Consider the following 13,819-nt stretch of genomic DNA (forward strand, 5'->3'; position numbering starts at 1 on the left):
CAGATGGAGCAGTGCTAGTATTGAGCTTGTTCAGCTGGCCACAATCGGCTAGCTGGCCAGTTTTTTTTCAGTCGGAGTAGTGTTTTTCTCTCACAAAAAATCAGCTGGTACAATATTTTCAAGCTGCTACAGTGACTAATTAAGGCCAGCCGAACGCTCTCATTATTTTCTATCTAGAACGTTGACACTCCATGTGACCAAAAACAAGTGTTGCTATGAGGCTCATGTTAGTCAAACTTTCTTAGGTTTAATTAGATTTATAGAAAATATTAGTAAATATTATATCTCTAAATAAATTTATTCTAAACATATATTTAGCGATTCATCGAATACTATTAATTATATGCTATAAATATAAATATTTATATATATATTTAATTAAAGTTAAGAGTGTTTGGCTTCTTGGCAGGTGAGAATGGCACCATTTATGAGACGAGGAAAGTACGTGCTATGCTATACTTGTATTATTTTTAGGAGCAGGAAAGTTAGTTCTGTCAGCAGGACCACTTGTATAATATACTTTCTGAAAGGATCTAAACAAAAATTTCCATACCAATAATAGTTGCTCTTGCTGAGGATTGACCGGAGCAAAAGTTGGACTATGCGACCAAGGAAGAGCTACAGAGTGGGACGAAGAAAGCAATTGTATCGTGGGCATCGCCATATAGTTTCTCTTGGACACCTAGTTCTAACGCTTCATCTTCCGGTGATGGGAGGACCTGCGATGCCATGATGCGATGCTTCATTATATTTGAGAGGTCGAGACGTACTACTACTTTGTATAAGGTAACAGTTCTACTTCTTTTCATATTTTCATTTTACTGTTTCTTCCTAAAAGTGCATGTAAATGGTATTGCCATAGTCGTATACCTAGATCCTTGAGCACGTAGCTAGTAAGAGATTTTCCTTAGTTTTGCTCGTTGGGATACCTATTCTACGCACTTTCTTGAGTGTTCGATAGTGTATTCTCACCAGAGGTTGGTAGCTTTTTTGTTTTTTTGCCTACATTTCGCACTGATCCTTTATCGTTAGCTCTCCCTCTTGACGGCAATAACTAGCTAGCTTGCTTCCTTGCTTGATTATTGATGATAAAGTTGCTTGGATCCTAATAATCCTAGCTAAAAGGTTATATATCGATGTTTCCCAGTCGCGCTGTTGGTTGGGTATCATATATTGTGATTGTCCCAGCTAATTTGATGTTGTTGCGTGGCATCTGTTGATCTTCGTTCTGTCATCCTGTAGGCAGACGGCAGCGCAGCCTTAGGCCGGCCGGAAGAAGACATATATGGCGACCTCTCACCTGGTTGTGCATGTTGTGGACGCCGCCGATTTCGCGTCAAGCAGCAACAGCAATACGAGCTATTATGTAGAGCTCCGTTTCAACGGTCAGAGTGCGAGGACGGAAACAAAGGGGGATGCTGTATGGAATCAGACGATCCGCTTCCATATGAGAGATGAGCAACAAGGTGACGACGATGGTGATGATCATCCTTCCGCATCCGGTGGCGGCCTCAATCTTGAAGCTGCTGTGTACAGCATCGATGAGACTAGCAGCTCGGAGTCATTGCTGGGCAAGGCCGTGGTTGATAAGAAAGATTTCGACAGCCATTCCTCTAAGGCAGGGCTCTTTCCGCATGTCCTGTTTAAGATTTTAAGCGGCGACGACGATCCGGTGCTCACCAGGTCCAGGGAAGGCAAATTCGTAGCGAATGGAAAACTGACCCTTAGGGTGTTCCATTCCGCCGCTGATGACAAGGCCCTCTTTGAAATCGAGGACGACAATCGTGCTCGCCAAACCGAGGATGGTGGTGATAAAGTAAACAAGATTTTCAAATACCTGTTTTCAAGCAAGGATCATCGCTATGGAGAAGACGACAAGAACAAGACTAGTGGCGTCGACGTGGGCAACAACACAACAGCCAGCAGCAGCAACAACGAGAACAACAATAATAGTAGTAGTACAAGCAGCACGGCCTTGCAACATGACGACGATATTTCTCAGAGGAGGATCGAACCAAGATTTGAGCATGGCAAGGTGGTGGAGCGAATGCAGTTCCTCTTTGTGGTGGTGGTAAAGGCCCGTGGGCTGCCGGACGTGGACGCATACGGTCGCCTTGATCCGTTTGTCGAGGTGAACTTTGGTGCTTACAACAAGGGTATCACCAAGTGCTTGAAGAGGGACGACAACCCAGAGTGGAACAAGACCTTTGCGTTCTCCTTGAAGAGCGGAAAGGCGCCTCCAAGCTCCTTCGTAGATGTGGTGGTCAAGGATGGGGATCTGGTGCGAGATGAATTTGTAGGGAAGCTCTACTTCTATCTCAAAGACATTCCAACAAGGCATCCAGACCATGACGAGCCAGAGCCGACATGGCACCCTCTGCTGGACGAACGCGGCAAGGCTACATTAGGCAAGGCCAGCTTGCTGCTTGCGATCTGGATAGGGTCGCAGGCTGATGAAGCATACCGCCATGCGTGGGAGTCACCATACGGCCCCAAAGTGTACGAGAATCCAAGGCTGTGGTGCTTGCGGGTCACCATTGTTGAGGTTCAGGGTGTCGTCGCGTGTGACGAGGACGAGGCGGCCGACGGCGGCGGCGCCAGAGCCAGGTCACTCAAGGACGAACTGTTCTGCAAGGCATGCTTGGGGGACCAGGTTCAGAAGACTAGGCCAGCAGCCAAGACAATGCAAACGACGTCTAGTGGCAGCTACGAGTGGAGGGACGGCGACGACCTCGTCTTCATCGCTGCACAGCCTTTCTTCGAGTCTAACCTTCAAGTCTATGTCGTCGCCGCATCAAGTTTAAGTTTTGGCAGACAAGAGCAAGAGGAGGAGGTCATCGGCCAACTCAGTATACCATTGGCACAGATCGACAGGCTCGATGTCGCAGCCTATGGGCATTACGATCCCATTGCTACTCACGCACCGCAATGGTTTGATCTTAAGAACCCACATCCACACTCATCGGATGCCGCTGCCTCTGTGGTGGACCACCAGGGAGGCTTTTTTGGTGCAAACCTGAGCCACATGAGAATTCGTCTCCGGACCGTGTTGGATGGTGGGTATCACATTGGTCATGATCCTCAGGGCTACTTGGACGACACGAGACCCGCCGAGAGGCAGCTCTGGGAACCGCCCATCGGCAGGCTTCATCTTGGAATACTCCGCGCCACCGGCCTCCGACGACATATAGAGGGAGGAGACACAAGAAGCGGCGGGAGATCATCAGCAGCTCAACTTAAACCATACTGTGTGGCAAAATATGGCGACAAGTGGGTAAGAACTCGCACCATCATCGAATCCTCTGATCCTGTATTCAATGAGCAGTACACATGGGATGTATATGACATTGCAACCGTGCTCAACGTTGGCGTCTTTGACCACTGCACAGTCAGGGCTAGCAGTGCGCACCACAGGATTGGCAAGGTACGGATCCGTCTCTCTACTCTCGAAACTGACCGAGTATATGCCCATGCTTACTCCCTCGTCACTTTGAGCCCTTCCGGGCCCATCAAAACCGGTGAGCTGCATCTAGCACTGAAGATCTCACTGCCATCAATCGCCAACATGCTACGTATGTACGCGTACGGCCCACTCTGCCCAGGATGCACTATGTGCAGCCCCTCAACGAAGAGCAGGAGGATTTTTTTGCAACAGTAGGGTCGTCAGATGATACCAATGGTAAACTCTGGTCACATGCAGCTAACATCCTGGCGCTCCGGTTAGACCGGATCGAGCCGCCCCTGAGCAAAGAGGTTGTTGCCTACATGTGCAACGTCGAGAACTGCAACAATAACTCGTTTAGTCTGAGGAGATCCAAAGCAAACTTTTTTCGGCTCACAGCATTGCTTTCCCCGGTCATTGCTCCATTACGCTGGTTTGAAGGTGTGCGCTCATGGAGGAACCCACTTGTTACCTTGCTTATCCATGCCATCCTTGTCTTAGCACTATGGTTCCGTCAACTGGTACTTCCGTTGGTGCTCGTGTATGTTGCCTTGGTGGGCGTGTGGAATTACCGATACCGGTCACGGAGTCCTACATATATTGATTTGCGTCTTTCTTTTGTATACGTGGCGCACCCGGATGAACTTGACGAGGAGTTCGATACATATCCAACAAGTCAGAGGGGCGACTTGGTGAGAATGAGGTACGACAGACTACGGTCCATTGCCGGCAGGATTCAGACTGTCGTGGGTGACATGGCAACTCATTTTGAAAGGATCCAATCTCTGTTAAGCTGGAGGGATCCTATAGCAACTGCCATCTTTATGCTGCTCCTCCTCATTGCCGCAGCTATGGCGTATTTTCTACCATACAAGAAGCTTCTTCTGGCAGTAGCAGGGTTCTACATCATGAGGCATCCAAGGCTTCGTACTCGCACCAAGATGCCCTCCATCTTTGAGTGCTTCTTTAGGCGATTACCTGCGAAAGATACGCAATTAATGTAGGGCTAGCTAGTCCTCCATCGACATCGAGTATGTATGCTAGTTAATTGCTTTATCCTCGCTATCCTGATGAATAATTGTTCTGATGACTCAGATAATCAACAGACTTGTTGGTGTATTCCTGTTGAATAATACATTGTTATGATAAGTGTACCCGTTTCTTTTTCTTCCTTTTGTAAGACGTCGCATGCATTAACATTTTATTTGATTGCTGTATCCTCACTATCCTGATCAATCATTGTTCTGACTCAGATAATAACAGGATTGTTGATCTATTCCTGTTGAATAATACATTGTTATTATAAGTACCCGTTTTTTTCTTCTTTTTGTAAGATGACACATTAACATGTTGCTGTGGTGTTGGTGGTTATGGATGAATCCGCGAGCATTGCAATCAATAATTATAATAACCAACTGCGGCCTGTTACATTCAGGTGTGTTCGCTAGCTAGCTATTGAAGTGATGAATACAAATCATTTTCTCGTACGATGAGATAATAAGCCGAACTAAGGTCCTTTTGATACACATAGCTAGCTGGGGCTATAAGTTAGCTCAAATTAGTTATGATTGACTAGCTAGTTGACTAACTATATATTAGTTAGATACATGGCTAACACTAGTACACAAATCTTTTTTACAGTCGGCACCGATTTCCTATAGAAACGGTTGACATGGGAAACTGTATCTAACTAAAATGGGAAGTACTGTAGCTAGTGAATCGCCTTTGAAAGTCCATTTTCAGGGATAGTGCTCGTAGGAAAACGGCTCTAGAGATACATCTATATTTAGAAACGGTTATATCAAGACACCTGCCTTTTATGCAATTTCTCGAAACGGTTCTTAACTTACCCATTTCCAAAAAGGGACTGAAATTTTAGTAGCAGTCACTATGGGAACCAGGATGGGCACTCGGCAAAGCCCCACAAACACTCGGTGAAGGGTTTGCCGAGTGTAACACTCGGCAAACGATACTCGGCGTAGGATTTAACGGCAAAGACCTGTTTGCCAAGTGTCAATCGTCGCGCACTCGGTAAAGACTTTGCCGAGTGCCACAAAAACACTCGGCAAACATTTTTTTGAAAAAAAAACAAGCACCCTGCTCCGCCGACCGCCAGCACCGCCCATGCCACTGCCTCCACCACCGCCCATGCCGCCGCCGACACCACGCCCGCCGCCACGCCGCCAGGGAAGGAGGGGGCGCCGGATCCACACCGCCGGGGAAGGAGGGGCCGCTGGATCCGCGCCCGGGGAAGGAGGGACCGCCGGATCCGCGCCGCCACGCCGCCGGGGAAGGAGGGGCTGCCGGATCCGCGCCGCCATGCCACCGGGGAAGGAGGGGGCGCCGGAACCGCGCCGCCACGCCGCTGGGGAAGGAGGCGGCACCGGATCCCCGCCGCCACGCCGCCGGGGAAGGAGGGGCCGCCAGATCCGCGCCGCCACGCCGCCGGGGAAGGAAGGGGCGCCGGATCCGCGCTGCCACACCACCGGGGAAGGAGGGGCCGCATGTTCTTTCCAGGTTTCTAAGCACCGTACGTGACAACGTGCACGAAACTTTTCCAAATTTTTACCAAAGGCTCCACATGCTATATAACGATGCATCCACAAGTTTCGTGATTTTCTGAATTCGTTTGAATTTTATACAATTTAAAAACACTTTGGCCGCAACTTTGTCCTCATGTTTCGTTAACAAGATGTGAAAAATATCCCGCAAGTTCCTGGATACGGCCTCAAAACACACTCACTAGCATGACAATCATTTTTCGAATGATTAGATTTCATTATTCGATGCACCTGCCGTTCAAACTTGCTTTTTGCGAAATAAATCAACAAAACAAAAATAATTCTAAAAATATAGTAAAAAGTCACAAAATTCAACCAAATTTTAACATGTACTTTAAAGCACTGTAGAAACCCTAAAGAAAAAATCTGGGAGCAAAAAAAATTCCTTTGCCGAGTGCCAGACCTGGCACTCGGCAAAGGGGGTCTTTGCCGAGTGCCAGAGACAGGGCACTCGGCAAAGAAAATAAACAAAAAAAATAAAAACCTTTGCCGAGTGCCAGAGCCAGGGCACTCGGCAAAGAAAATAAACAAAAAAAATAAAAAATCTTTGCCGAGTGCCAGAGACAGGGCACTCGGCAAAGAAAATAAACAAAAAAAATAAAAAACCCTTTGCCGAGTGCCGGCCCGTGGCACTCGGCAAAGGACCTAACATCAAATGGGCCCCGGCCGGCCCACGCTGACCAAACCCTACGCAAACCGCCTACGCGCCGCCGCACCCGCGCCCGCGCCGCCCGCGCGCGCTGCCCAGCGCCCCGCCCCGCGCTGCCCGAGCGGCCACGCCGCCGCCGTGCCCGCCCGCGCTGCTCCGGCGCCCCGCCCCGCGCTGCCCCGCCGCCCGCGCACCGCCCGCGCCGCCTGCAACGCCGCCGTGGCCATGCGCGCTGCCACTGCGCCTCGGCCCGCGCTGCCCCAATGCCCCGCGCCTACGCTGCATGCGCGCGCTGCTCCGACATCGGCATCAAGCCCCGCCCCGACCCTCCCCGCCGCCGATTTGCGTCGCGCCGCGTCCGGCCCCGCTTCCCGCCACCACGAACGGCGAAGAGCGCCGCACCCGGCCCTGCCGGCCGCTGCCCCGCCGCTCCCCACCCCGCCACGCCCCACCGAACGACCGGTGCAGAAGGAGGAAGAAGGGGGAGAGGAAGGAGGAAGGAGAGGAAGGTGGAAGGAGGAAGGAGGTTGCTTTCCCGTTCCGTTCCCGGCGCCATCTTCCCCGTGTTCCCGTCTCGTCGATGCCTTTGCCGCCAAGGTATAATGATGTGCCATTGTGATTGTCGGCCTTTGAGCCGTTGTGATTGTCGGCCTTCGAGCCATTGTGATTGTCGACCTTCGAGCCGTTGTGATTGTCGGCCTTCGAGCCGTTGTGATTGTCGACCTTCGTGCCATTGTTTTTTGTAGGTTTTGGAAACCTCCCCGTGCAGGGGAGGTGCTGCCAAAATTTAGAATTGACCAAAATCTATTTGTTTTTCATGCAGGTGAAGGAACTGTCTGAGCGGAACCGGAGCGCCTTGGCTACACCGATCGTCTTCCTCGGCATTGCGGGTCTGCCTGCACCGCGTCGCCTCGCCACTGCACCGACTCGCCACCGCCCCGCTAGCCTGCCTCCATCGACACCCTAGGTATAACCCCTCTTTTGCGTACCTTGGTCGTAGATCGCGTAACCAAGTTAGGCGTCTCCCGTCCGAAAGAGATACGGTTGGTGGTATGCATATCTTTGCATATCTACGACCGTATCTTTTTCAGATTGTCCACGTTATTTGGACAGCCCGCGGATGCGTAGATGAGTTTAGTTTCCATGGTCCGCTCCGATCTGAGACAGGGTTTCGGCATTACCTCCCCGTTGTTCTCCGGATACACACTCTCCCTGCCAGGACGTGTATCAGGAGAACAACGGGGAGGTGCTGCCGAAATTATGTCTAGGATAGGAGCAGACCATGGTAACTAACCTTATCTACGCATCCGCGAGTGGGATTAGGACCTATCCTCACCTATTAGACAGTATGAAAGTCGTGTAGATGTAGTTGATGGTTGCATTACTCGCTGGCATTTTAAAGGATGGATGACCGTCAGTGGATGTACATGGGCTGGAAAAGTCACATGGAGTACACAGATGAATGGTTTCGCAAGACCGAGGCTTTTTTGAACAAGGCATTTGGCAAGGCTTCGTCATCACATTTGCTAGAGCCGTGTCCCTGCTCCAAATGTGCAAACAGGAGACAGATAAACATGGTTGACATGGGTAAACATCTTGTGAAGAATGGATATATGCCAGGCTACACCCGTTGGATCTACCATGGTGAAGCCCATCGTACGAGAGAGGAGGTGGTGAGACCACGCGTCGAAGCTTTTGATGATGATGCCGGTGTACTAGACTTGTTAGATGATGTTCACCAAGCACTCGATGTTGACGAACGCGAGAAGGAGGAGATGGAGGCAGCCACAAAGGCTTTCTACGAGATGATGAACTCTGCTCAGAAGCCCCTTTATGATCGGTCCTCGGTGTCTGAACTTGACGCCATTGGACGCTTGATGGCGTTGAAGTCCGAGTTAAACATCAGTCGAGACGGCTTCGATAAGATGTTGATTGTGATTGGCACCCTGCTTCCGGAGGGCCACATTCTGCCAAAGAGCATGTACGATTCACAGAAGCTCCTTCGGGCACTTAAGATGCCGTATGAGTAGATACATGCTTGTCCAAAGGGGTGCGTCCTATTCTGGAAAGAACATGTGGATGCAAAGTACTGTCCAAAGTGTGAATCATCTAGGTACCTGGAGACAGACTCTGGTGATGGTTAGAAGAATCAAACGATAGTCCCAGTGAAGATCGTACGGCGTCTTTTGTTCCTATCGAGGATCCAACGGCTATTCATGAACGAGGAATCCGCGAAATAGATGACATGGCACAAAAATGGAAAACGGTACAGTCCGGAGAAGATGGTGCATCCAGCCGATGGTGAAGCATGGAAACACTTTGATGACATATATCATGAAAAAGCTGGAGAGGCTTGTAATGTACGTGTTGTGTTGGCAATAGACGGGTTCAATCCTTATGGAATGATGGCTGCCCCATACACATGTTGGCCCGTGTTTGTTATCCCCCTCAATCTCCCCCCTGGTGTCTCCTTTGAACGACATAACATATTCTTGTCGTTGATAATTCCTGGACACCCGGGGAGTAATATGGGTGTGTTCATGGAGCCGGTGATTGATGAATTGATCCATGCTTGGGAGGTAGGGGTATGGACATACGATAGAGCTACAAAGACAAGCTTCAAAATGCACGTTTGGTACCAGTACTCCATGCATGACTTCCTGGCGTATGGGTTATTCAGCGGTTGGTGTGTTCACGGGAAGTTCCCATGCCCAGTATGCAAGGAAGCTTTGAGGTTCATCTGGTTACGGAAGGGTGGCAAGTATTCGTCGTTCGACGCACATCGGCAATTCCTCCCTTCTGAGCATCCATTCAGACAAGACATCAAGAACTTTATGAAAGGTGTCGTAGTGACAGACCCTCCACCACGGATAATGACTGGTGCCGAGGTTCATTCGCAGATAGATACTCTCGTGTCCGCTCTAGATGGTGGGTTTGTGGGATATGGTGAGCAACATATGTGGACACATAAGTTAGGCTTGACGAGGCTCCCCTATTTCGATGACCTTCTTCTGCCACATAACATCGATGTAATGCACACCGAGAAGAATGTCGCCGAGGCACTTTGGGGAACACTCATGGACACTGAAAAGTCTAAGGACAACATTAAGGCTAGAGTGGACCTGGCAACATTATGTGATAGACCAAAGCAAGAGATGCAGCCTCCTAGAGGCAACAAGACATGGAGGCGGCCTAAGGTCGATTTCGTCTTGACTAGGGATCAGAGGAGGGAAGTACTTCAATGGATCCAAACGCTAATGTTCCCTGATGGGTATGCAGCGAATCTGAGGAGGGGAGTCAACTTAGGCACTCTGCGAGTCAACGGGATGAAGAGTCATGACTTCCACACCTAGATTGAGCGGCTTCTTCCAGCGATGGTTCGAGGCTATGTCCCTGATCATATATGGCAAGTGCTTGCAGAGTTGAGCTATTTCTTTCGCCAGCTTTGTGCAAAGGAGCTTGACCGGTCCGTCGTTCGTGACTTGGAAAAAGCGGCACCTGTGTTGGTCTATAAGTTGGAGAAGATCTTTCCACCCGGCTTCTTCTTGCTAATGTAGCATTTGATTGTGCACCTCCCCTATGAGGCACGTATGGGGGGCCCGTGCAGGCCCGGTGGTGCTATCCAATCGAGAGATGTCTAAAGACTGTTCGAACAAAATGTAGAAATAAGGCCAAAATTGAGGCTTCCATTGTAGAGGAAACCGTTAGGGAGGAGGTGGGAACCTTCACACAGAAATACTACAAACCGAACCTCCTTCCTAGCGTGCATAATCCACCCCCTTGTTACAATGCTGGCGAAAATGAATCGAAGCTCAGCCTTTTCCAAGGGTAGCTCGGAAGCGCAAGTGCATCGACCACTAAGCAATTGAAAAATGAAGAGTGGCGTAGTATCATGCTATATGTGTTGACCAACCTTGTCGAGGTGCAGCCGTTCATTGGGTAAGTTCTCAACCCCCTTGTTTCGATATGCCGTCACACTATTTCACATCCAAACCCCTTATTTCTCTTTGGTACTGGGAATTCACTCGTCAAACCTGGCAAGGATGAAGGGATCCAACCCCACAAGAAACTGATACCCTTCTTTCAAAGGGTGCAGGACCAGGGAGGCCCGATTTCATTTCTTGGTTCAAATGGAAGGCCCAAACTGATGTTACTATAAGTGACGAGTTAAGACAGGTTGCAAACGGCTGTGCCATTAGGGTCAAGTCATTTAACGGCTACAACGTGAATGGATATCACTTTCAAACAACATGCTACGAGCAGAGTCGGCCCAATCGAAACACCACAAATAGCGGAGTTTTAACACCAGGCACTGATGGGTCCAATATTATGGAAGAATTGAGGAAATCTATGAACTTTCATTTCATGGTTCCAAAGCTCTTAATCCTGTCATATTCAAATGCCACTGGTTTGATCCTGGAGCAACAAGACGGACCCCTAATCTTGGGCTAGTGGAGATTCAACCAGATTCCGTCTACCTAGGAAAAGATGTCTATATTGTGGCTCAACAGGCCTACCAGGTGTATTATATGCCATACGCATGCCAAGACGAAGAGCTTAAGGGTTGGGCTATTGTGCACAAGGTACCACCACATGGTAAACTACCTGCCCCAAACGATGAAGATTACAACTTCAATCCAAGCACATATGAGGAAGAGTTCTTTCAAGAAGAGGGGCTACAAGGAAGCTTTGTTATAGACTTAACCGAAGCGATAGAAATGGAAGTAGACAATGAAGGGGTTGATGATGAGGATGCTGGAGATGAGGTCCAAAATGTGGATGACCTACAAATGCTTGAGCGATTACGTTTAGGCAATGACAATGCAGACAACATTCCTCCTTCAATTAGTGTTGATGATTTGGACAATGTTGATAGCGATGATGAGACCTATGATCCAGCTAATCCAAATAATGACGATTATTTCTAATAAATGTAATACTAAAGTTGATTATCATTTTGCATCTATTTCTAATTAAGTGTTTTTTAAGCATGAATATTATTTCTAATACATGTAATACTTTTCTTTTTTTTAGGTGATTCAACAAAGATGGCTAGTGGGCGTCATAGGCCCGTCAGGTCGCTTTACCAAGCGGGGGAGGAGGCCGAGGGGTCGGACGCGAGGAGGAGGAGGAACCCGAGGAGCAGGAGGCCCCCGGTACGTCTCCAGGTGTCGAAGGAGGCAGAGCCGGTGACGCCCATGGAGAGGGCGCACGAGGAGGAGCAGGAGGAGGAGGTTTCGTAGATGCCCCCCGAGGGCGACGAGGAGGAGGCGCCCTTCGACAAGCAGGAGGCATTGGCAGGAGGCACGGGTTCCTCTTCCTCTGCTTCGAAGGTGTACCTACGAGGTCCCGCGAGCCTCTCTGCTTTTCTGCTTCCTCACCGCCACGCAGTGATTCGCCCTGAAGGGCAAAAGTAAGTAAACTTGACATTTTATTTGCCCCTACTTCATATGTTAAGTTCAAACAAAGATGAACTACTAATTTTTCTTAATCACATGTGCAGGAACTAGGTGGTTGTGTCCGGTGCTGGTGCATGCGCCCCCAATGGCATCCTGGGTCTTCTGTGCAGGCAACACTACCCCAGCGTCGTCACGTACAAGAACAACACGTTGGCGGCCTGTTCGTTTGACCACTATGCCATCACCGCTGATACAGAGCCATACCCCAACAAGGCAGCATGGGTCATTGGGGAGTTCTGGGTAAGTCTCCTCGCATAGCATTGCTTCTTTCATTGAACTTTTTCTTTAAAAAAATATCCATACAAATATAGTGTTTGTCTGCAGGCTTATTTCAAATGCGAGGAGGGATTTGAGGGTAGGAAGGATCAGGTGGCGACCAAAGCCTACAAAAAGCTCATCGTTGACATGATTCACGAGGCGAAGATCCAGGCCGTTGTCACCTACTATGGGTCGAAGCTTGGACAGAGGGTCAAAAAGGCCGACGCCAGAACCATGGACCTGACTCGGGAGCAGTACATTGAGGTACATGAGAACATCTAGATTGATTTGTTTTGAGAATAAGTAGGTTTAATTCAATCATCTTATATGTCAATTACCGGATGATATGCAGATGATTCCCTGGTGGTGCGGATCGTATCCCGAGGCATGGGAGAAGATCGTGGACAACTGGTTTACGGAGGGGTATGCCTCGACGCACAACGCTGCAAGGGAACGGTGTTTGGAGATGCAAGGACCAGCACACCATCAAGGCAGCCGCAACCTCGCCGGATACAGAGACGCATGGGTACACGAATTCATTTATCTATTCTGATGCTCAATTATGACTGATTTCTAATCGTCTTGATGTCTTTCTCGTAGAGGGCGGCACATCAAGGCTAGGAGTGCTTGGACTTCCAGGCATGGTGCATGTCCCACAAGGGAAAGGCGACGTCCGACGTCTCCTTCAGCCTGGAGGATGGGTCCCAGGAGTACACGAACCCGAGCGTCCACACCCGCATCAGCGAGTACACGTCGGTGGCAAGGTCAGTCCATGGGCAAGACTTCGACCCGTGCATGTAGGAGATTGATACAGAGCTCGTCATGAGGTTGGGAGGAGGGAAGGAGCACGGCCGCATGTAGATTGCCGATGGCACAATCGACTCGACCGCTGTCCCCGACCTCTCCACGATCCGAGCCCGGAGCACGAGCGAGAGCCCGGCCATACGCACACGGCCGACCGTTGCACAGCAGCGGGTCGACGTCCTCGAGGTAATTTCAGTTTGACTCATCGTATATTGACTTTTACACACCGTAATTACCTATGCATTACTGAAATATTGGAGTGAAATGTTGTAGGCCCGGCTCGAAGAAGAAGCTCGGCAGTGTCAAGAGCTGCAGACGCAGCTAATGTCCCAGCGTCAGAACTATGAGACTAGGTTGACAGGCATCACGGAGAGCTATGAGACTCGGTTGTCGAGCATCACGGCCTTTCTTCAAAGCCTTGGGCAACATACGGGTCTTGCTTTGCCACCTGAGCTGCTCGCTCCACCACCTCCACCTACAGCCTCGCCCTGGGATGGACCTACACCTGTGAGTATGAAAGTTAATTGTAGTCTCTTACATGCAAGTAATTTCTAATTAGCTAGCCAAGTACATGTCTAACACATAGAATATATACTCCTTTGTGCAGCCCCAGTCGGCGCCTCAGTCGACGCCTTAGTCGGCGGGT

General features: G+C 49.6%; 1 protein-coding gene and 1 pseudogene across 1 annotated transcript; both read left to right on the top strand.

Moving 5' to 3' along the window:
- The first annotated feature begins 578 nt into the window (after window positions 1-578).
- LOC136489948 (FT-interacting protein 4-like) lies at window positions 579-4,674 on the top strand (annotated as a pseudogene).
- Window positions 4,675-6,658: 1,984 nt separating this feature from the next.
- LOC136488350 (uncharacterized) lies at window positions 6,659-11,895 on the top strand. The gene is made up of 3 exons (XM_066485311.1): window positions 6,659-7,249; window positions 7,476-7,542; window positions 11,687-11,895. Exons 1-3 carry the CDS (start codon window positions 6,659-6,661, stop codon window positions 11,893-11,895), a joined length of 867 nt encoding a protein of 288 aa, XP_066341408.1.
- The last annotated feature ends 1,924 nt before the right edge of the window (window positions 11,896-13,819 follow it).

This window comes from Miscanthus floridulus, chromosome 10 (assembly GCF_019320115.1).
Source record: "Miscanthus floridulus cultivar M001 chromosome 10, ASM1932011v1, whole genome shotgun sequence".
Lineage (NCBI taxonomy): Eukaryota > Viridiplantae > Streptophyta > Magnoliopsida > Poales > Poaceae > Miscanthus > Miscanthus floridulus.

Bases quoted from the DNA above. Each gene is read 5' to 3' on its own strand.
- LOC136488350 (XM_066485311.1), top strand. From the start codon at position 6,659: ATGGGCCCCGGCCGGCCCACGCTGACCAAACCCTACGCAAACCGCCTA. The intron at 7,250-7,475 runs GTATAATGATGT...TTTTTCATGCAG, and splicing joins TCGATGCCTTTGCCGCCAAG to GTGAAGGAACTGTCTGAGCG. The intron at 7,543-11,686 runs GTCTGCCTGCAC...TCTTTTTTTTAG, and splicing joins CGTCTTCCTCGGCATTGCGG to GTGATTCAACAAAGATGGCT.